Here is a 23,640-nt window from a genome sequence, read left to right as displayed (position 1 = left end):
TATATATATATATCAACGTACCCCCAAACGATCAGATATGGAGCCAAAACCCTAATTCCACCGCCGTAACTTTCTGTATCCACGAGATCCCATCTTTGTGCCTGTTCCGGAGCTCCGCCGGAGGGGGCATCGATCACGGAGGGCTTCTACATCAACACCATAGCCCCTCCGATGAAGTGTGAGTAGTTCACCTCAGACCTACGGGTCCATAGTTAGTAGCTAGATGGCTTCTTCTCTCTTTTTGGATCTCAATACAATGTTCTACCTGAAGGAAATATGCCCTAGAGGCAATAATAAAGTTATTATTTATTTCCTTATTTCATGATAAATGTTTATTATTCATGCTAGAATTGTATTAACCGGAAACATAATACATGTGTGAATACATAGACAAACAGAGTGCCACTAGTATGCCTCTACTTGACTAGCTCGTTAATCAAAGATGGTTATGTTTCCTAACCATAGACAAAGGAGTTGTTATTTGATTGACGGGATCACATCATTAGTTGAATGATCTGATTGACATGACCCATTCCACTAGCTTAGCACCCGATCGTTTAGTATGTTGCTATTGCTTTCTTCATGACTTATACATGTTCCTATGACTATGAGATTATGCAACTCCCGTTTGCCGGAGGAACACTTTGGGTGCTACCAAACGTCACAACGTAACTGGGTGATTATAAAGGAGCATTACAGGTGTCTCCAAAGGTAGATGTTGGGTTGGCGTATTTCGAGATTAGGATTTGTCACTCCGATTGTCGGAGAGGTATCTCTGGGCCCTCTCGGTAATGCACATCACTTAAGCCTTGCAAGCCTTGCAACTAATGAGTTAGTTGCGGGATGATGTATTACGGTACGAGTAAAGAGACTTGCCGGTAACGAGATTGAACTAGGTATTGGATACCGACGATCGAATCTCGGGCAAGTAACATACCGATGACAAAGGGAACGACGTATGTTGTTATGCGGTCTGACCGATAAAGATCTTCGTAGAATATGTAGGAGCCAATATGGGCATCTAGGTCCCGCTATTGGTTATTGACCGGAGACGTGTCTCGGTCATGTCTACATTGTTCTCGAACCCGTAGGGTCCGCACGCTTAAGGTTACGATGACAGTTATATTATGAGTTTATGCATTTTGATGTACCGAAGGTTGTTCGGAGTCCCGGATGTGATCACGGACATGACGATGAGTCTCGAAATGGTCGAGACATAAAGATTGATATATTGGAAGCCTATGTTTGGATATCGGAAGTGTTCCGGGTGAAATCAGGATTTTACCGGAGTACCGGGAGGTTACCGGAACCCCCCGGGAGCTATATGGGCCTTAGTGGGCTTTAGTGGAAAGGAGAAAGGGGCAGCCCAAGGTGGCTGTGCGCCTCCCCCTTCCCCTAGTCCTATTAGGACTAGGAGAGGTGGCCGGCCCCCCTCTCCCTCTTTCCCCCTCGGGGAATCCTAGTCCAACTAGGATGGGGGGGGGGGGAGTCCTACTCCCGGAAGGAGTAGGACTCCTCCTGCGCCCTCCTCCTGGCCGGCGCACCCCTCCCCCTTGGCTCCTTTATATACTGAGGCAGAGGCACCCCAGAAAGACACAAGTTGATCCATGTGATCTATTCCTTAGCCGTGTGCGGTGCCCCTAGCCACCATAGTCCTCGATAATACTGTAGCGGAGTTTAGGCGAAGCCCTGCTGCTGTAGTACATCAAGATCGTCACCACGCCGTCGTGCTGACGGAACTCTTCCCCGACACTTTGCTGGATCGGAGTCCGGGGATCGTCATCGAGCTGAACGTGTGCTCGAACTCGGAGGTGCCGTAGTTTCGGTGCTTGATCGGTTGGATCGTGAAGACGTACGACTACTTCCTCTACGTTGTGTCAAGGCTTCCGCAGTCGGTCTGCGTGGGTACGTAGACAACACTCTCCCCTCTCGTTGCTATGCATCACCATGATCTTGCGTGTGCGTAGGAAATTTTTTGAAATTACTACGAAACACAACAGTGGCATCCGAGCCTAGGTTATTATGTTGATGTTATATGCACGAGTAGAACACAAGTGAGTTGTGGGCGATATAAGTCATACTGCCTACCAGCATGTCATACTTTGGTTCGGCGGCATTGTTGGGCTTACGCGAGACCGGTTTCCCCGACGTGCTTTGCACATAGGTGGCTTGCGGGCGACTGTCTCTCCAACTTTAGTTGAACCAAGTGTGGCTACGCCCTGTCCTTGCGAAGGTTAAAACAGAGTCTATTTGACAAACTATCGTTGTGGTTTTGATGCGTAGGTGAGATTGGTTCTTGCTTAAGCCCGTAGCAGCCACGTAAAACTTGCAACAACAAAGTAGAGGACGTCTAACTTGTTTTTGCAGGGCATGTTGTGATGTGATATGGTCAAGGCATGATGCTGAATTTTATTGTATGAGATGATCATGTTTTGTAACCGAGTTATCGGCAACTGGCAGGAGCCTTATGGTTGTCGTTTTATTGTATGCAATGCAATCGCGATGTAATGCTTTACTTTTATCACTAAGCGGTAGCGATAGTCGTAGAAGCACAAGCTTGGCGAGACGACAACGATGCTATAATGGAGATCAAGGTGTCACGCCGGTGACGATGGTGATCATGACGGTGCTTTGGAGATGGAGATCACAGGCACAAGATGATGATGGCCATATCATATCACTTATATTGATTGCATGTGATGTTTATCTTTTATGCATCTTATCTTGCTTTGATTGACGGTAGCATTATAAGATGATCTCTTACTAAATTATCAAGAAGTGTTCTCCCTGAGTATGCACCGTTGCCAAAGTTCGTCGTGCCCAGACACCACGTGATGATCGGGTGTGATAAGCTCTACGTCCATCTACAATGGGTGCAAGACAGTTTTGCACACGCAGAATACTCAGGTTAAACTTGACGAGCCTAGCATATGCAGATATGGCCTCGGAACACGGAGACCGAAAGGTCGAGCGTGAATCATATAGTAGATATGATCAACATAACGATGTTCACCATTGAAAACTACTCCATCTCACGTGATGATCGGTTATGGTTTAGTTGATTTGGATCACGTGATCACTTAGAGGATTAGAGGGATGTCTATCTAAGTGGGAGTTCTTAAGTAATATGATTAATTGAACTTTAATTTATCATGAACTTAGTCCTGGTAGTATTAGCATATCTATGTTGTAGATCAATAGCTCGCGTTGTTGCTTTCATATGTTTATTTTGATATGTTCCTAGAGAAAATTGTGTTGAAATATGTTAGTAGCAATAATGCGGATTGGATCCGTGATCTGAGGTTTATCCTCATTGCTGCACAGAAGAATTATGTCCTTGATGCACCGCTAGGTGACAGACCTATTGCAGGAGCAGATGCAGACGTTATGAACGTTTGGCTAGCTCAATATGATGACTACTTGATAGTTTAAGTGCACCATGCTTAACGGCTTAGAATCGGGACTTCAAAGACGTTTTGAACGTCATGGACCATATGAGATGTTCCAGGAGTTGAAGTTAATATTTCAAGCAAATACCCGAGCTGAGAGATATGAAGTCTCCAACAAGTTCTATAGCTAAAAGATGGAGGAGAATCGCTCAACTAGTGAGCATGTGCTCAGATTGTCTGGGTACTACAATCGCTTGAATCAAGTGGGAGTTAATCTTCCAGATAAGATAGTGATTGATAGAATTCTCTAGTCACCATCACCAAGTTAGTAGAACTTCGTGATGAACAGTAACAACTCCCAAGCTCTTCGTGATGCTGAAATCAACGAAGGTAGAAATCAAGAAAAACATCAAGTATTGATGGTTGACAAGATCACTAGTTTCAAGAAAAGGGCAGAGGGAAGAAGGGGAACTTCAAGAAGAACAGCAAGCAAGTTTCTGCTCAAGTGAAGAAGCCCAAGTCTGGTCCTAAGCCTGAGACTAAGTGCTTCTACTGCAAAGGGGCTGGTCACTGGAAGCGGAACTACCCCAAGTGATTGGTGGATAAGAGGGATGGCAAAATGAACATAAGTATATTTGATATACATGTTATTGATGTGTACTTTACTAGTGTTTATAGCAAACCCTCAGTATTTGATACTAGTTCAGTTGCTAAGATTAGTAACTCGAAATGGGAGTTGCAGAATAAACAGAGACTAGTTAAGGGTAAAGTGACGATGTGTGTTGGAAGTGGTTCCAAGATTGATATGATCATCATCGCACACTCCCTATAATTTCGAGATTAGTGTTGAACCTAAATAAGTGTTATTTAGTGTTTGCGTTGAGCATGAATATGATTTGATCATGTTTATTGTAATACAGTTATTCAGTTAAGTAAGAGAATAAATTGTTGTTCTGTTTATATGAATAAAACCTTATATGGTTACAGACCCAATGAAAATAGTTCGTTGGATCTCGATCGTAGTGATACACATAATCATAATATTGAAACCAAAAGATGCAAAGTTAATAATGATAGTGCAACTTATTTGTAGCACTGCCGTTTAGGTCATATTGGTGTAAAGCACATGAAGAAACTCCATGCTGATGGGCTTTTGGAATCACTTGATTATGAATCAGTTGATGCTTGCGAACCATGCCTCATGGGCAAGATGACTAAGACTCTGTTCTTCGGAACAATCGAGCGAGCAACAGATTTGTTGGAAATCATACATACTGATGTATGTGGTCCGATGAATATTGAGGCTCGCGACAAGTATCATTATTTTCTGATCTTCACAGATGATTTGAGCAGATATGAGTATATCTACTCGATGAAACATAAGTCTGAAACATTTGAAGAGTTCAAAGAATTTCAGAGTGAAGTGAAAAATCATCGTAACAAGAAAATAAAGTTTCCACGATCTGATCGTAGAGAAGAGTATTTGAGTTACGAGTTTGGCCTTCAGTTAAAAACAATGTGAAATAGTTTCACTACTCATGCCACCTGGAACACCACAATGTAATGGTGTGTCCGAACGTCATAAACGTACTTTATTGGATATAGTGTAATCTATGATGTATCTTACCGATCTACCACTATCGTTTTGGGGTTATGCATTAGAGACAGCTGCATTCACGTTAAATAGGGCACCATCAAAATCCGTTGAGACGACGCCTTATGAACTGTGGTTTGGCAAGAAACCAAAGTTGTCGTTTCTTAAAGTTTGGGGTTGTGATGCTTATGTGAAAAAGTTTCAACCTGATAAGCTCAAACCCAAATCGGAGAAATGTGTCTTCATAGGATATCCAAAGGAAACTATTGGATACACCTTCTATCACAGATCCGAAGGCAAGACTTTTGTTGCTAAATTCGGAAACTTTCTAGAGAAGGAGTTTCTCTCGAAAGAAGTGAGTGGGAGGAAAGTAGAAAACTTGATAAGGTAATTGTACCTTCTCCCTTATTGGAAAGTAGTTCATCACAGAAATTCTGTTCTTGTGACTACTACACCAATTAGTGAGGAAGCTAATGATGATGATCATGTAACTTCAGATCAAGTTACTACTGAATCTCGTAGGTAAACCAGAGTGAAATCCGCACCAGAGTGGTACGGTAATCCTGTTCTGGAAGTCATGTTACTAGACCATGACGAACTTGCGAACTATGAGGAAGCGATGATGAGCCCAGATTCCGCGAAATGGTTTGAGGCCATAAAATATGAGATGGGATCCATGTATGAGAACAAAGTATGGACTTTGGTTGACTTGTCCGATGATCGGCAAGCCATAGAAAATAAATGGATCTTCAAGAGGAAGACGGACGCTGATAGTAGTGTTACTATCTAACAAAGCTAGAATTGTCGCAAAAAGGTTTTCGACAAGTTCAAGGTGTTGACTACGATGAGAGTTTCTCACTCGTATCTATGCTTGAGTCTGTCTGAATCATGTTAGTAATTGCCGCATTTTATGAAATCTGGCAAATAGATAAACAAAACTACATTCCTTAATGGATTTATTAAAGAAGAGTTGTATATGATGCAACCAGAAGGTTTTGTCAATCCAAAAGGTGCTAACAAATTGTGCAAGCTCCAGTGATCCATCTGTGGACTGGTGCAGGCATCTCAGAGTTGGAATATACGCTTTAATGAGTTGATCAAAGCATATAGTTTTATACAGACTTGCGGTGAAGCTTGTATTTACAAGAAAGTGAGTGGGAGCACTACAACATTTCTGATAAGTATATGTGAATGACATATTGTTGATCGGAAATAATGTAGAATTATTCTGTAAAGCATAAAGGAGTGTTTGAAAGGAGTTTTTCAAAGAAAGACTTCGGTGAAGCTGCTTACATATTGAGCTTCAAGATCTATAGAGATAGATCAAGACGCTTGATAAGTTTTTTTCAATGAGTACATACCTTGACAAGATTTTGTAGTAGTTCAAAATGGAGCAGTCAAAGAAAGAGTTCTTGCCTGTATTACAAGGTGTGAAGTTGAGTAAGACTCAAAGCCCGACCACGGCAGAAGATAGAAAGAGAATGAAAGTCATTCCCTATGCCTTGGCCATAGGTTCTGTAAAGTATGTCATGCTGTATACCAGATCTATTGTGTACCCTGCATTGATTTGGCAAGGGAGTACAATAGTGATCTAGGAGTAGATCACTGGACAGCGGTCAGAGTTATCCTTAGTGAAATAAGGATATGTTTCTCGATTATGGACGTGACAAAAAGGTTTGCCGTAAAGGGTTACGTCAATGCAAGTTTTGACACTGATCTGGATGACTCTAAGTCTCGATCTAGATACATATTGAAAGTGGGAGCAATTAGCTAGAGTAGCTCCGTGCAGAGCATTGTAGACATAGAAAATTGCAAAATACATAACGGATCTGAATGTGAAAGACCGTTGACTAACATTCTCTCACAACCAAAACATGATCACACCTTAGTACTCTTTGGGTGTTAATCGCATAGCGATGTGAACTAGATTACCGAATCTAGTAAACCCTTTGGGTGTTGGTCACATGGCGATGTGAACTATGGGTGTTAATCACATGATGATGTGAACTATCGATGTTAATCACATAGTGATGTGATCTAGATTATTGACTATAGTGCAAGTGGGAGACTGAAGGAAATATGCCCTAGAGGCAATAATAAAGTTATTATTTATTTCCTTATTTCATGATAAATGTTTATTATTCATGCTAGAATTGTATTAACCAAAAACATAATACATGTGTGAATACATAGACAAACAGAGTGTCACTAGTATGCCTCTACTTGACTAGCTCGTTAATCAAAGATGGTTATGTTTCCTAACCATAGACAAAGGAGTTGTTATTTGATTGACGGGATCACATCATTAGTTGAATGATCTGATTGACATGACCCATTCCACTAGCTTAGCACCCGATCGTTTAGTATGTTGCTATTGCTTTCTTCATGACTTATAATGTTCCTATGACTATGAGATTATGCAACTCCCGTTTGCCGGAGGAACACTTTGGGTGCTACCAAACGTCACAACGTAACTGGGTGGTTATAAAGGAACATTACAGGTGTCTCCAAAGGTAGATGTTGGGTTGGCGTATTTCGAGATTAGGATTTGTCACTCCGATTGTCGGAGAGGTATCTCTGGGCCCTCTCGGTAATGCACATCACTTAAGCCTTGCAAGCATTGCAACTAATGAGTTAGTTGCGGGATGATGTATTACGGAACGAGTAAAGAGACTTGCCGGTAACAAGATTGAACTAGGTATTGGATACCGACGATCGAATCTCGGGCAAGTAACATACCGATGACAAAGGGAACGACGTATGTTGTTATGCGGTCTGACCGATAAAGATCTTCGTAGAATATGTAGGAGCCAATATGGGCATCTAGGTCCCGCTATTAGTTATTGACCGGAGACGTGTCTCTGTCATGTCTACATTGTTCTCGAACCCGTAGGGTCCACACGCTTAAGGTTACGATGACAGTTATATTATGAGTTTATGCATTTTGATGTACGGAAGGTTGTTCGGAGTCCCGGATGTGAATACGGACATGACGAGGAGTCTCGAAATGGTCGAGATGTAAAGATTGATATATTGGAAGCCTATGTTTGGATATCGGAAGTGTTCCGGGTGAAATCGGGATTTTACCGGAGTACCGGGAGGTTACCGGAACCCCCCGGGAGCTATATGGGCCTTAGTGGGCTTTAGTGGAAAGGCGAAAGGGGCAGCCCAAGGTGGTTGTGCGCCTCCCCCCTTCCCCTAGTCCTATTAGGACTAGGAGAGGTGGCCGACCCCCCTCTCCCTCTTTCCCCCTCGGGGAATCCTAGTCCAACTAGGATTGGGGGGGGGGGGAGTCCTACTCCCGGAAGGAGTAGGACTCCTCCTGCGCCCTCCTCCTGGCCGGCGCCCCCTCCCCCTTGGCTCCTTTATATACTGAGGCAGAGGCACCCCAGAAAGACACAAGTTGATCCACGTGATCTATTCCTTAGCCGTGTGCGGTGCCCCTAGCCACCATAGTCCTCGATAATACTGTAGCGGAGTTTAGGCGAAGCCCTGCTGCTGTAGTACATCAAGATCGTCACCACGCCGTCGTGCTGACGGAACTCTTCCCCGACACTTTGCTGGATCGGAGTCCGGGGATCGTCATCGAGTTGAACGTGTGCTCGAACTCGGAGGTGCCATAGTTTCGGTGCTTGATCGGTTGGATCGTGAAGACGTATGACTACTTCCTCTATGTTGTGTCAACGCTTCCGTAGTCGGTCTGCGTGGGTACGTAGACAACACTCTCCCCTCTCGTTGCTATGCATCACCATGATCTTGCGTGTGCGTAGGAAATTTTTTGAAATTACTACGAAACCCAACACTACCCCTCTCTTGTGGAGATCTATTCGATGTAATCTTCTTTTTACGGTGTGTTTGTTGAGACCGATGAATTGTGGGTTTATGATCAACAAGTCTATCTATGAACAATATTTGAATCTTCTCTGAATTCTTTTATGTATGATTGGTTATGTTTGCAAGTCTCTTCGAATTATCAGTTTGGTTTGGCCTACTAGATTAATCTTTCTTGCAACGGGAGAAGTGCTTAGCTTTGGGTTCAATCTTGCGGTGTCCTTTCCCAGTGACAATAGGGGCAGCGAGACACGTATTGTATTGTTGCCATCGAGGATAACAAGATGGGGTTTTCTTCATATTGCATGAGTCTATCCCTCTACATCATGTCATCTTGCTTAAGGCGTTACTCTGTTTTTAACTTAATACTCTAGATGCATACTGGATAGCGGTCGATGAGTGGAGTAATAGTAGTAGATGCAGGCAGGAGTCGGTCTACTTGTCTCGGATGTGATGCCTATATACATGATCATACCTAGATATTCTCATAACTATGCTCAATTCTGTCAATTGCTCAACAGTAATTTGTTCACCCAGCGTAGAATACTTATGCTCTCGAGAGAAGCCACTAGTGAAACCTATAGCCCTCGGGTCTATCTTTATCATATTAATCTCCTACTACTTAGTTATTTCCTTTGCTATTTACTTTGCCTTTATTTTAATTTGCATCTTTATCATAAAAATACCAAAAAAATTATCTTATCGTATCTATCAGATCTCACTCTCGTAAGTGGCCTTATAGGGATTGACAACCCCTATTTGCGTTGGTTGCGAGGATTTATTTATTTTGTGCAGGTGTGAGGGACTCGCGCGTAGCCTCCTACTGGATTGATACATTGGTTCTCAAAAACTGAGGGAAATACTTACGCTACTTTGGTGCATCATCCCTTCCTCTTCGGGGAAAACCAACGCAGTGCTCAAGAGGTAGCAGATGCCAACTTGGCGAAGTGGAGGGCATCACATTGAGGTCGATGGCCCATGGCATGAACATGCTGGAAGTGATCGGGGACAGGTGGTGATGACCTAGTTGCGTGGCCGTGTAGTAGTACGAAGGTTGCATCTCCGACTGCCAAGTTGACGATTGCATCGGTCGTGGCGGCGGCGCCCTACATCACCCCCTGCTGTCCTATCACCCCCGTCCCGGCCCGCTACCCTTCTTAGGAGATGGCGGATGGCCGACCTCCAAAGCCTCTTTATCCTTGCTCCTTTGGACACCGCGACTGGCATTGCGGGTCGCCGAGTTGATCTTCCGGGCGGCCACCACGTTTGGATCCTCCTCATCCGGTTCGACAATGGTACAAACAGATCCATGTGGCGACTGACGACAAAAAGGGCGGGAACATGGGTGGACGGTGGCGGCGATCAGCTAAAGAGGGTGGAAATGCGTGGGCTTTGGCACACAAACAATGCGGATGTGGCCAAATGTGCGGGCTCCGGGTGGGGTTTTAGGTGGGCCGGGGTTGTTGGAGTCCTGCGTGGTGGAGGTCCGGACTAGCGCAAACCTCCTCCACTTTGCATCCGGTTTGCGGGAATTCAGACACCCGGACGCATCCGCTAACGTTTGTGGCATAGCATTGGATGGCACAAAACATCCGAACACATTGGTCAAGATGTTTGCGGGCGTTTTGCGGACTGGCTATTGTCCCTGAACAACAGTGCGGTCTCAATCATAAAAAAGGTGTCGTCATCTGTGGCACGAAGGTGTTAGGAGCCTATCAACCACCTCCTTCGATACAGGCATAGTGTCGGTTTTATAGGACTTTACTGTCGATATGTCGGTTTTCTTTCTCCTTTTGCCATACTCTTTATGCTTGGATGTGTGCATCCTAACTATGTGGAGACCAGATGTATCTGCTTGATGCTACATTTTGAGTTAATAAATACACCTTTTATCAAAAGACGGCCTATCAGCCAAGGTTTATTATTATTATTATTATTATTATTATTATTATTATTATTATTATTATTATTATTATTATTATTATTATTATTATTATTATTATTATCTGTCATGTCTACTATAGGTTGGTCGTGTGGCATTTTTATCTCGCTTTGGCCGTTTGCGTTTTGCTAATGAGGATAATGTCCTTGACCTGCCTTGTCCTACACACAGGAAGCTGTAAAGCAAGGCTGCTTAGAATAGTGTCACTTGACAAACTGAGCTTCAGGTCGGGAGCTGGGAGGGACGGCATGATTGGATTCTCCCGCTACGCCACTTATCAACACTAATCAATAGGGTTAGAGAAGCTTGATGACAGTTTGGCGCGCACTCACCTGGCCATCTGGCGTCCTAATCGCAGCTGCATGGTAACTCAACTGTGCAGCTGATACCTGAGTCGCTTTGCTTTCGTTTTCTGGATTTGGATTTCATTTTCCCTCACGTCTTTGTTGGAAACCGTTGCGAGAGAGACGACCACTCATGGATGGATTCAACATCAGTACTACGCGACATCCGTCATCATAAAACCCCCCCTCTCACTGTAGTGTCGGCAGACGGGGTAGATATATCTAGCTGCCATTCTGCCTAGATCCTCCAAATTCTGCACTAGCTAGAAGCCCTATACATTACAAGAAAAAAATGTATATCTTCCTCACAAGAACTTTCTAGAAAAGAGAGAGTTGGATTGGTTCAGACGACAGCAGGAACAATGGTTGATTGAACTTTTGAACAAATAACAAAGACAAGAAGCTTATAAATTTCTTAATGAAAAAGCCCTGATATGCCGTTGGGACTGGCTGGAGGCATTATTTTCCTGTTGCAATTGGGAGCCTTATCATCTTCTCTTGCGCCAGCTTCAGATGGGATATACTCCTATATAGCAATCATATACAGTACGGTATGGTGGTCCCCACATGTATATACGTACGCCGAATCGTCCAAAGCTTGCACTGTTAGGACGTATACACACAGCACGCTGGGTATTGATTACCGGCTTGTATTTTGTCTCCTGTTGATGTCTCCCAGACCAAAAGAGATGGCCGGACGATCCAATGTACTCCCTCCGTTCCGAATTACTTGTCTTGGATTTGTCTAGATATGGATGTATCTAGCACTAAAATGAGTCTAGATAAATCTGTATCTAGAGAAATCTAAGACAAGTAATTCGGAACGGAGGGAGTAGTAGGCTACAGTCGCACGTAGTGTACGAGACACACTTGGTACGATCTTATTCCGCAGTACTGGTACTGGTCCACCATGCCTGTGATTAAGAAAAGAATGGCAGTTGTCAGTTGAACAGCCTGGCCAATCTTATAGCTACAACGAGTTGGTGGCCTCACTGTCAGGGATGATGATAATACCGGTGCACTTTCAAGGCTTGCTTGACAAGCCTCTAAATGCAGACAATCTTCTGCAACAACCCAGCTGCCTCGGCAAAAATTCTGGTTATACTCCGCCAACCTGACAACTTTGCTGAAAAAGAATCTAAACTTTGGACGCTAAGATGTTTGTCTGTCAGTTTAGGGAAGAGTCTCAAAGTTTCCGTCAGATGCTTAGTGCTATGATCACATGTGTCCAGAATACGTGCCACATGCACGTACAACAAAGCACGTACGTACGTACGTACGATGTGGAATATTTGAAGCCCGGTCCAAGAGTTGGGACGAATGATTCTGTCTGTTAGCTCAGATGTCGCCCCACATGTGAGTGTGATGTGATCTACATCTACTGTCAATGTGTCAACCAAAGAGAGCAACAACCCAACGTACGGAAGAAGGGGAATACGATAGGGGGAAAGTAATGCGTGAACTGAACCTGACAGAACTGGCCTTAATTAAGCAAGAGATTCCTCACACTACATCAGCTTTGATATAGGACGTTCATGATCCATCGTACAATATGCTTCGTGGTAGTAGTATGCTTGCTCGTGGTTTGAACTCGTGGCCACATTAGGTATAATGAGCCCGAGACGCAACGCATTTGCTCATATGGTCAGTATCAAAAATAGCACCAGGACGGGCATCATCCATCGTGAGAAATCGACGAAAACAAAAGCTAACATCAAGATGCTAAAAAGAAATCTGAACCTAAATCTAGGTAGACTTCCACTTCCAGGATTGTCATATTGCGTAAAAGCAACCAGCACTGCAGCTTCCGAATTTGATTTTCGACGAGTAGATTTGTAGTGGTGGAACCCTCAGCTGAGTACAACTCACAGATTAAGAACAGTCTGCTTCAATGGCAAGTGTTTTGGTGACGCCGGGGCATGGATCTTCTCCGAATCCCTCGTCTGACAGCGAAACTGTACAGCTGTTGATGTTCAGACAGGCCTGCAGAGAATAAAAAGGACCGCTCAGGAAATATACAAACTTTGGTTTGGTCAATCAAATCTAGATCTCTACGTAATGATGATCCAGAAACAGCCCTTAGACACGACTCGCATGGCACGCATGTAAGCTTGGAAATGGAATGTTAAAACCTGCTACATGTCTAATCTGTTCCCAGTTGCACCATTACTGAAGTCTGCAAAGTCAGAGCTGACAGCCATCGAATTCCAAGACTAGATTCATGTGCACCGATCCAAATCCACGTGCATCAGCACTTCTAAGCCAGATTTGATGCTTATCTAGTTCTAGATAAGAACCAGGTGCGGTTTTACGTCGAGAAACCGGAAATTTTACCTTCTCAACAACAGATAGAGAGTCTGGATGGTGGCAGCTTCCCTGTTGGTAGGATCTGCAGGTTCCACTGGGGTCTCCGAAGCTCGCAAACTTGACTGAAGAGATGTTTTTGCCCTTGGGGCAAGACAGCTCTACTTTTGCTGCTACTGGGTTACCATCTGAGATGCTTTTATCCCAGGACTCCAAGTCTATGGAAGGATAGTTCTCCGAGACAAAGGAGCAAACACTTGTCGCGACTCTCCTCGAGAATGTAATCTTCGTGGGATCTCCACCCTGCTCCTCAAAGACCACAAGGGTGTTCCCTGATGGGTGAAACCATGACCTTGGGACGTGGTACCTTTGTTCAAAAGTGAAACAGAAATGTGAAACACAAGAGAACAATCGCATAACATAATTAGGATGGTGAGCTGTGCCAAATGCCGGTCACGTTACCATCTTTGAGTTGGCTTTCCACATCCAGCCCTGCACTTGTCTGGAGAAAATTTTCCTCTGTAGTCACAGCTCGGAGTGCACCTGTCATCAGTAGGACTTGTCCTGGGCCAATACCTCCCTATGGCATTTCCATTCAACCAAACCAGGCCTTTCCCCATGGACTGCATGTTTAGCCCAACTGGGTCATCTCCTTGTGGGACATCAACATTCACCTAGGAAGAACATTGGATTACGACACGTAATAGGATGTGAAGAATTCATCGAGAATATAAAGATCGTAAGATGTTACCTTGTACCATGTCAAAGGCTGATGTTTTGGTGGCTCAGATTGTGGCCTCCACCTTTGGTTATTCCCTTGGTCGGGCTTAAATAAACCGTAGTGTTCACCTTCCAACCCAATCTACCAACAAATACATAACAGAAGCACAGATAAACACCCATCTCGATTATGTCAAATTCTGGGCATAAACTCAGGAACATATACGATGTAGGAGTACTTCCATATTGAGTTCTCAATAGAAGTTCCATATGAAGAATATTGATGACAGTACCTTGTATGCCCAATTATTTGAAGACAAGTCTATGGTTCCATTTTTCATTCCAGAGATGTTCACACTTGTAAGGCCAGCTCCCACCCATTCATAATAGGGTCCTGCACTCTTAGGAAGTGCATAAAGTTACAATCAGATAAGCAATTTGGACTTTAAGTGGCCTGCTAATAGATAGTACTAGAAGTTAACGAAGGGCCATAGGACGATCTTCTCAAAAGTGTGTAAACTGCATACATATGCACATAAAAATAGCATGTAAAGAACAGCATACATATAATGCAATGTTAAATCGTTCATACAGGTACAGAAGCTTACTTTCAATCCAACAGTCATGCTCAGTAGTGCAATTTCATTCTTCCCAGCCTTCAAGTTGATGGGCATATGCACACTGAAACTTGATTCTGAGCCATTACCATATGCACTACCTGAGAAAGACATCCATGGAAGGTAAGTGTGATGACAGAGCAACTCAAACTGAAGAGGACTGTAGATTGTAAAGAACTAGTATCAAAGGGTCAAGAGATGCTGCTGACGACGTATGATTCAACAACCCTCTGAAGAGTTGTTATAACAACCTCTCTACTTCTTAAGATATATTTTGACCATACAAAAAATGTTTATACCCCAAAGAGCAATATAGGCTGAATTAGAACTGCACAAACATTATCTCTCAGTGTAATGTGAGTAAAGAACAGACCTATGAGCATATTATTCAGGAAAGCGTGAACAGCATGGCCTTTGGAGCCGATATTAAGAATGGGATGGTTCCCACTTGCAGGATAACTTTTGTCCACATCAAAACTGCAAATTTCATTCAAAGAATGGGTCACGTACAGAATTGGAAGTGCTTAGGATGGTACAGAACAAAATATACTAGAACATACTCCCTCCGTCCGCGAATAAGTGTACATCTAAATTTTGTCTCAAGTCAAAGTTTTAAAACTTTGACCATCTTTCTAGGAAAAAGTAAAAGCATTTATGGCACCAAATTAGTACCACTAGATCCGTTTTGAAATGTACTTTGATAATATATCAATTTGATGTCATATATGTTACTATTATTTTCTAGAAAGTTGGTCAAAATTTTAAAACTTTGACTTAGAACAAAAACTAGATGTACACTTATTCGCGGACGGAGGGAGTAAATAACACTAAGGCCTCCCCTCTTTAGTTGATACCAAAAAAGCTTATCAAAATACTAAGAATACATGGTACAGCCTGTAGTAGACGAACCTTGTAGTGTGCCACAGATAATCAGTAGAGTCTTTTGTTGTATTAATATGGTCCACAAATTCATTTCGTACAAAGTCATTTTTATCCCAAATGCCGATTCTCTCTGTGAAAATGCTCCACTGATGAGGTATTGATGCTTGCAAAGTTTCTGGAACCATGTCCACCATCAAAGTTTGAGATCGAACCTGAAGATGATCAATCATCAAGAACCGAAGAAATAAGAGTGTCGTCAGCTAATATTGTGTTTCTCAGTTAAGCATTGAATAATCTGATGTTGGCTATATACTTTTCTGAGGAACCATATTGTGAGCTAGTCGTGAGCTATACTTTTCTCCTTTTCAGTTCTTCTGTTTCATTTTCTCAGAAGACCGATGTCCATTTAAACAAGGCTTTGAACCCTTTGGAGGTGTGGTTCCTATGGCTGATAAAATTGTTGTGGCCGGAGTGTTGGTGCCTAATCCTGGTGTCCTTTTAGCCACCAAGATTTGTGAATTCCTCGCCAATCTGGACTCTGAAAATTCTGGAAAGACGATTGGATGCCTCTTGGAGGAAAAAGCTTTGAGGAAGAAGCACAAGACGGGTGGCGCTAACTCTAGATCTGGCATCCTCAAAGGGAAATCTTGCAGGAGCAAAAGCAAGAAGGATAGCGCTAGAGGGGAGGCGCAAATGGTTCCATGATGGATGGCTCTCGGCTTTCTGAGTTGCAGATGTGTGCTCGGTCATGGGTGTGGTTTTCGTCGATGTGTTTTCCTTGAGTTGCATTGTGTCGATGCGGGTTGCAGTAGTAGTGTGTTGGGTGCTTCGGTCCCGTGGCTCCATGATTTGGGAGTAGTTCACATGTGGATGGGGTCGTGCTTTTTGTTAAGCTTCATGCACTAGCCAGCGCAACCAAAAGTCCGAACTGATGGAAAGGGCTAGGCAATTCACATATACACTTCAACACCCCCTCTCACATGTGACGCGGAAAGTCAACACGTGGACAGACTCAGAGGTATGGCTCAAGAGGCCTATACGTGAACACAAAGGGAGGAACAACAATTTTTAGATAAATTGCGAAAGCCAGGACTTGAACTCAAGACCTTAGCTCTGATACCATGTTAAGCTTTATGCACTAGCCAGCGCAACCAAAAGTCCGAACTGATGGAAAGGGCTAGGCAATTCACATATACACTTCAACACTTTTGAGCATGGTTGTGATGGCTTTCGCCCGGTTTTTCACAAATTAACTGGGCAACTCTCTTCTTCTTAATTAATGGACGAGGCAAAACTTTTGCCTCTGTGTAAAAAAAAAGTGTTTTATTCTGAAACCATTAAAAGGAAAATCAAATACCTTCGCAGTGTTGAAAACCACATTCTTGCAGTCAGGTAGGATGCTAACTGACCAAGCAGGAAGATCATATTGTCTGTTCCTGAAAGTGACAACTTTGTCCTTTTCTGAATCAATGTTAGCCAGGAATGCAACACATCCTCCTGAGTGATCAGTGTAAACATCAGCCTGCAAGCAGAAGTTGATATTAGCACAGGTTGAGGTTGACTTAATGATGTAGTCAATACGTGGGCTATATATAAAGCAGCGTGTATCATGTAAACACAAGGTGCTATTTACAACAGAGATAGATTTTACTACTTAATTTTAGACTCAAAAGAGAACAAGCTTGTAGATGTAAGTGTATCACATAACTGGGTCGGTGCAGCGTTAGATCAATTATAACCCAACAGAAGGCAATAAAGCTTACCTCTTGTTGAGGTCCAAGAGAGAGTAACGTTGAGTTTCCAGAAAGCAGACTATGTTCACACAATTTTATAGATTTGTGAAGCTCCTTCAGATGTGCCCATTTTGGAAGTCGCTTAAGGCCTGAAATCCATATCAAGGAACAATGTTCAGATGGTTCTAGGCACAAGCTTATTGATGGACTCAAGATCAATAGAGCCTAACCATATTCATCAATTGGTGCATCATAGTCATAGCTAGTTGTAATGAACGGCCCTCCAGCAGTACGATCAAAGTTCGTTCCACCATGGTACTTCAAAAGGACAATGAAGACTTGATCAATTTCAGTAGGATGAAATCATCATCAGTTTCCGATCAGAAAAAAGGATCATCATCATCAGTTACGCTATCAGGTATCAACTGAAATATGATTTCAGATGTTTGACCGTAATATCAGAGTGTCTTTGTCAAGTTAGAATATGAGATGTGGTATCCCTTGTGAATTTATAATACAAGAAAAGTTAGAATATGAACTGTGCACAAAGCAATACCACATAGTAATTCTGAACGCTGCCACCTTTCCCAAAAAAACGTGCAACAGAAAACGCAACATCCTCAGGGGGTCTGTGGGGGTTACTTTCACCAAAAGTCTGGAACCTAAACAAAAATTGAAATAAATAAGATGCAGGAGATGCTTTCCATAACGTGTTATGAAAAATAGCAGAAGTAACTGTAAATTATAATCGGTAACTAATGAAAGTGTGTCAAATGCATTACCATCCTGGCCAATTCTCTGTCCAAATTTTTGGCTGGGTTGGCAAATTTGGCTTGAATTGATCGCAGTAGAACGAATTACAGGTGTTTATCTGCAAATGTCAGTTGCATCAATGAATCGATCTGACCAAAAAGAACTCGTATGACATGCCAATTGCAACAATTACCAAGCTCATACATGTATATCTATCAAGATACTGCTAATCACATAACAATGATTTTTGTTATGAAGACATACCCATGACTATTTGTGCAAGTGCACTCTTACAGTCCTGATTCCTAAGAGCGGCAGTAGTTCTATGTTATTAATAACGAAGCTACATCTACTGATTTTTTATTATTTTTTTGCGGGAGAAGCTACATCTACTGATGATCTGCTGTTTAGTGTTTTACCTATTGTAATGGCCCTCAATTAGAACACAATTTCAGGAGCAAGCCATCATTCATAAAATACACCATTAACAACAACAAAAATTGCAGTTGGGCTTGTCATTCAAAAAAATTGATGGCATACGATGCAATTTGAGTGAAAACATGTATGATGAGGTAAATCCATGTCTTCACTGTTTTTTTAAAACACAAGGCACTGCATGTGAGAAACTAACCACATGATCAGGAACATCGTACTGCTGACACATGATCCAAGGGACGCCAGTGTTCTGCGCCAGAGCCATACTACCTGCCCACATTGCATATGCCTTGCCACCAGCTCCATACGCTTGTTGATAATACCCATACTCATTTTCAATCTGGAATGCACAAATTTTCAGTTTCAGACAATCTAATCCTGTCAGTTGTGAAAAAGATCGATCTCAAAATTGATGGAATCACAACCTGAGCTAGGATGATGTGCCCTCCCTGCGAAGCGAAGAACCGTTCTTCCTTCATCATGTCCACGATTTTCGTCGTGAAGCTCTTCATGTGAGACTGCATAATAACGAGTGCCGCTTGGGTTATCACCCGAACCGGGCAAATGTACCACCAAATACTCCAGAATTCACAAGCCAGCCTCACCTTGAATGGCTCGTTGTTCGTCCGGAACACCGTTCCAGGTATGTAATGCAGCCACGCAGGCACGCCCCTGAAACCACACACAGAGCTTAAACTGTTCATTACACCACAGAAATGGAGGAGATGGCAGCAAAAATTTAGAGCTGCGCCAAGACAGAGACGGTGAAAGGGAAGGAAGCGGACCCGAAGTTCCACTCGGCGGCGACGAAGGGGCCGATGCGCAGCATGAGGTAGAGCCCGGCGTCCTTGACGACCCTCGCGAACTGCACCAGGTCGAACCGCTCCTCGAAGTAGTACTGCAATGCATTCAGCAATCGCACATGAAAACTCACCGTTTGTTGAGAACAGACTAAATGCAGCACGAAAAATGAAGCGAGGTGCGGCGGCGGGCGGACCTTGCCGGGGGCGGTCTCGTGGCCGTTCCAGAAGACGTAGGTCTCGATGCAGTCGGCGCCGCCCTCCTTGGCCTCCGCCACCAGCCTGGGCCACATCTGCGAGCACGCGCAGCAGTCGAGGTCACCACCACTGGCGCTGTCCTGCTAATGTATGTGCTGGGGAGGGGCAGGGGCGTACCGCGGGGACGCTGCGGGGGTAGTGGATGGAGGCGGAGATGAGCAGGCGGCGGCGGCCGGAGATGACGAGGGAGCGGTGGTCGTACGTCACACCGGAGGCGGCGGCCGCAGCGTGGACGGCGAGCAACTGAAGCAGCAGCAGCAGGAGCAAGGGGAGCAGCCGAGGACCGGCGGCGGCGGCCATGGCTGGCTGGAGTCGAGTGACGATGTGCGTACGGCGCGCCGGTGGCGGCTTAAATAGAGCGCAGAGCCGGTGTCAGTGCGCGGGGGAGTGTGGTGGGAGCGAGCGAGGCGCCGCGCCGTGGATGATGGATGGATGACAGCGATACGCCCGGGAATTATTGCGCCACGCGGTGACTGGTGTTTTTCGTGGGGCGCCGGAGCGGAGCGTGTTGTAGGGATTGGGTGCTCCAGACTCCCAAGTGCCCGTGCGGCGTGCGCTGCTGGCCGCGGTGTCCCAGCGGCCACACGCCACGGCGACGGCGGCCGGTCGAGATGGACACGGGAGGGAAAAGATGGGAAATCCTTTTGAATTTTGATTGCTGTGCCTGTGGGGAGCGGCCCGGCCACACGAGCGTGCGCTTCCCGTTCGGGGCGTGCGCAGCGGATGGGGGTGAGAGAGACGCGGGGTGTGGGAGGAACCGGGAATCGGGAAGCGTGGAGCGAGTCGGCGTGGCGTCGCGCCGCATGTGACCTCGGTCGGATGAAGGCCCACCGACCACCGTAGTCCCTGCCCGTGCCCGGTCTCCGGAACGCTGCCGGCGGTGCATCGACGTGGAACCGGAATCATTTGGAATTTTCTACAGGAAATGAGCCGCACGGCCCTGGTAAGCCGGAGTAGCAAATAAACTCTCTTTTTTTTACAATCATCATCTCCTCGTTTATTTCAAAAAGGCTCGTAGCATCGCTTTTGGCGGTCTCCATCCAGAGATGCCAAGGAGAAAATCTAGCTATTCTTGTCAATTCATGAGCTACTTGCATTCCTCTCAAAAAATTACAATGAGCATAGATGACATGAGTAAAGTTAAACGGCATAATTTTTGTTTTGAACCATGCAAGAGGACTGCATGTATATTATTAAGATAGAGAGAAAAATACAACCGCCCACCAGTCCACATGATCCAGCTTACAACCTCCGAACGACCAAAAACTCAAGACTAAAGCAACATACCAAGGCTATAACAAAATCACAAAAACTAGAAGCAGCAGCTAGTGGAGAACAAAACGGCCCATGCTCGCTTCTGCCCATAGCTTGTCATCAGCAATAATTTGATCAAAGATCTTCATCATTGGCATGTGAGAATTCTCAAAAACCCTACCATTCCTCTCCCGCCATATGCTCCAGGTGACCAGCAACACCAAGGTGTTTAGGGAGTTTCTTTTGGTTCCTTGAACTCTAGCTCTGGCATCTTGCCACCACTCTTCTAAAGTTCGATCAGGCTGAAGTAAAACTTCATTTATCCCTGCCCAATGAAGGATCAAACTCCATAAAATTGAGATTACACTGCAGCCCCAGAACAAATGGTGTGCAGTTTCCTGAATCACATTACAGAAGCAGCAAAGGTCATGGTGTGGAAGTCCACGCTTAGCCAGGCGATCAGCCGTCCATACACGACCTCTGATGACCAACCAGAGGAAAAGCTTGCATTTCAAAGGCGCCCAAGATTTCCAAATTGTGCAAGCCGTGCCACAAACAGATGAGGTGCTAAAGTGAGCCATGTAGACCGATTTCATCGTGAACTCGCCCTTGGAATCCCAAGTCCAAGTCCACTTATCCTCCATTCCTTGCACCAAGTGAACTTCTGAAATGATCTCCCACAAAGCCAAGAACTGGTGGAATGTACTAATGGTAATTTGTCCCTTAATATCCTTAATCCATGCTCCATTAATCATGGCTTCGGCCACTGTTCTTCTAGTTCTAACAACCGTCGGAACTGCCTGAAACACGTCAGGTGCGAGCTCCTCCACGACCGCTTCGTGAACCCATCTATCGGTCCAGAAGAAACATCTAGACCCATCCCCTAACTGAACCCGCGCCGCCGCATTGAAAAGTTGCCTCTCTGGCTTTTCCAAGGGATCCAGCAAGATGTTCCAAGCACGACTCTCTGCGGATCTCGCCTTCCATGCCCAATGCAGTCGAAGAGTCGAATTCATAATCTCAAGGTCCAACACACCTAAACCCCTGGTTTCCTTAGGACGGCAGATTTGCTTCCAACTGACCAAACGGCATAAAATAACAGTCATCAAATATAACAGGAGCTACTGAAGAGGAGTAACCATCAATTAGGGCAGCAACAACCTCCGCATTATCAGAGTTGACCTCGATCTTATTGCATCCAACTATATGTGCAAGGCTTGTTCCAAACCTCACTCCAACTACCCCTGCTGTGAATGAGTCAAAGCAAAGATCAATCTTTTCATTAGCGACTGCAATGAACTTTCCATGATGATCTTGGATGACCGTTTCAACCATCCTCTGGAGAGTGTCCACATCAAAACACACATCAATGTTTGGTTTAATGTAGCCATGTCGTGGATTGTCTGAGATAATATAGTTAGCTGCTAAACATCTCACCATCATATTAATTTGAGCAGCATTTTATGTTTATTTTGTTGGGGATCGTAGAATGCAATTTAAAAAAAAATCCTACACTCACACAAGATCTATCTAGGAGATGCATAGCAACGAGAGGGGGAGAGCATCTTCATACCTTTGAAGATCGCAAAGCGGAAGTGTTTATCAACGCGGTTGATGTAGTCGTACACCTTCACGATCCGTCCCGATCAAGTACCGAACGTACGGCATCTCCATGTTCAGCACACGTTCAGCTCGATGACGTCCTCGCCTTCTTGATCCAGCAAGACGGGCGAAGTAGTAGATGACTTCGGCAGCACGACGGCGTGATGACGGTGTTGGTGAAGAACAATCTCCGCAGGGCTTCACCAAGCACTAAGGAAACTATGACAGAGGATAAACTAGAGGGGACGGGGTTGCCGGCACACGGCTTGGTGATTCGATGTGTTCCAGGTGCTAGCCCTGCCTCTCTATTTATATGTTGAGCCCTGGGGTTGAAACTTGAAGTAAAAGCCTCCTCAAAGTCGGTTTTCCCCGCAAGGAAGATTCCTTCTCGGACTTCCAGGACTAGACGCCAGGGTCTCTGGTGTTTGGCCCCCTAGCCTCCGCAAAACTCCTTTTGCACCGACCTAAAACCCCGTGGGCTTTACCCCTTGGCCGAACCATATCATCCTATATATCAATCTTTATCTCCGGACCATTCTGGAGGTCCTCGTCATGTCTGTGATCTCATCCGGGACTCTAAACAACATTTGGTCACCAACATACATAAATCATATAGTACTATATCATCAGCGAACGTTAAGCGTGCGGACCCTACGGGTTTGAGAACTATGTAGACATGACTGAGACACCTCTCTGGTCAATAACCAATAGCGGAACCTGGATGCCCATATTGGCTCCTACATATTCTATGGAGATCTTTATCGGTCGAACCTTATGACAACATATGTAATTCCCTTTGTCATCAGTATGTTACTTGCTCGAGATTCGATCGTCGGTATCTCCATACCTAGTTCAATCTCGTTACCGGCAAGTCTCTTTACTCGTTCCGTAATGTATCATCCTGCAACTAACTCATTAGTCACATTGCTTGCAAGGCTTATTATGATGTGCATTACCGAGAGGGCCCAGAGATACCTCTCCGATACTTGGAGTGACAAATCCTAATCTCGATCTATGCCAACCCAACAAACACATTCGGAGATACCTGTAGAGCATCTTTATAATCACCCAGTTACGTGACGTTTGATAGCACACAAGGTATTCCTCCGGTATCCGGGAGTTGCATAATATCATAGTCAAAGGAATATGTATAAGTCATGAAGAAAGCAATAGCAATAAAAC

The 23,640-nt window shown here is 44.4% G+C and overlaps 1 protein-coding gene across 2 annotated transcripts; it reads right to left on the bottom strand.

Annotated features, from left to right (window-relative positions):
* Nucleotides 1-12,563: 12,563 nt before the first annotated feature.
* Nucleotides 12,564-20,065, bottom strand: LOC119269777 (beta-galactosidase 3-like). Of its 2 annotated transcripts, XM_037551700.1 has the most exons (19): nucleotides 19,720-20,064; nucleotides 19,542-19,637; nucleotides 19,330-19,442; nucleotides 19,150-19,216; nucleotides 18,970-19,062; nucleotides 18,741-18,884; nucleotides 18,139-18,227; nucleotides 17,913-18,018; nucleotides 17,587-17,674; nucleotides 17,387-17,505; nucleotides 16,981-17,145; nucleotides 15,651-15,835; nucleotides 15,115-15,218; nucleotides 14,733-14,842; nucleotides 14,418-14,525; nucleotides 14,156-14,266; nucleotides 13,867-14,078; nucleotides 13,435-13,771; nucleotides 12,564-13,083 (listed from the first exon to the last, which is right to left on the bottom strand). In XM_037551700.1, exons 1-19 carry the CDS (start codon nucleotides 19,900-19,902, stop codon nucleotides 12,973-12,975), a joined length of 2,541 nt encoding a protein of 846 aa, XP_037407597.1. In that variant the 5' UTR covers nucleotides 19,903-20,064; the 3' UTR covers nucleotides 12,564-12,972. The 2 variants fall into 2 exon arrangements, with proteins under 2 accessions (XP_037407597.1, XP_037407595.1); XM_037551698.1 differs by having other exon boundaries at nucleotides 18,970-19,216; nucleotides 19,720-20,065.
* Between the last annotated feature and the right edge of the window lie 3,575 nt (nucleotides 20,066-23,640).

Source organism: Triticum dicoccoides, chromosome 3A (genome assembly GCF_002162155.2).
Source record: "Triticum dicoccoides isolate Atlit2015 ecotype Zavitan chromosome 3A, WEW_v2.0, whole genome shotgun sequence".
Lineage (NCBI taxonomy): Eukaryota > Viridiplantae > Streptophyta > Magnoliopsida > Poales > Poaceae > Triticum > Triticum dicoccoides.
Note: the sequence above shows the minus strand (reverse complement) of the source record. Positions and strands in the feature narration are given on the sequence as shown.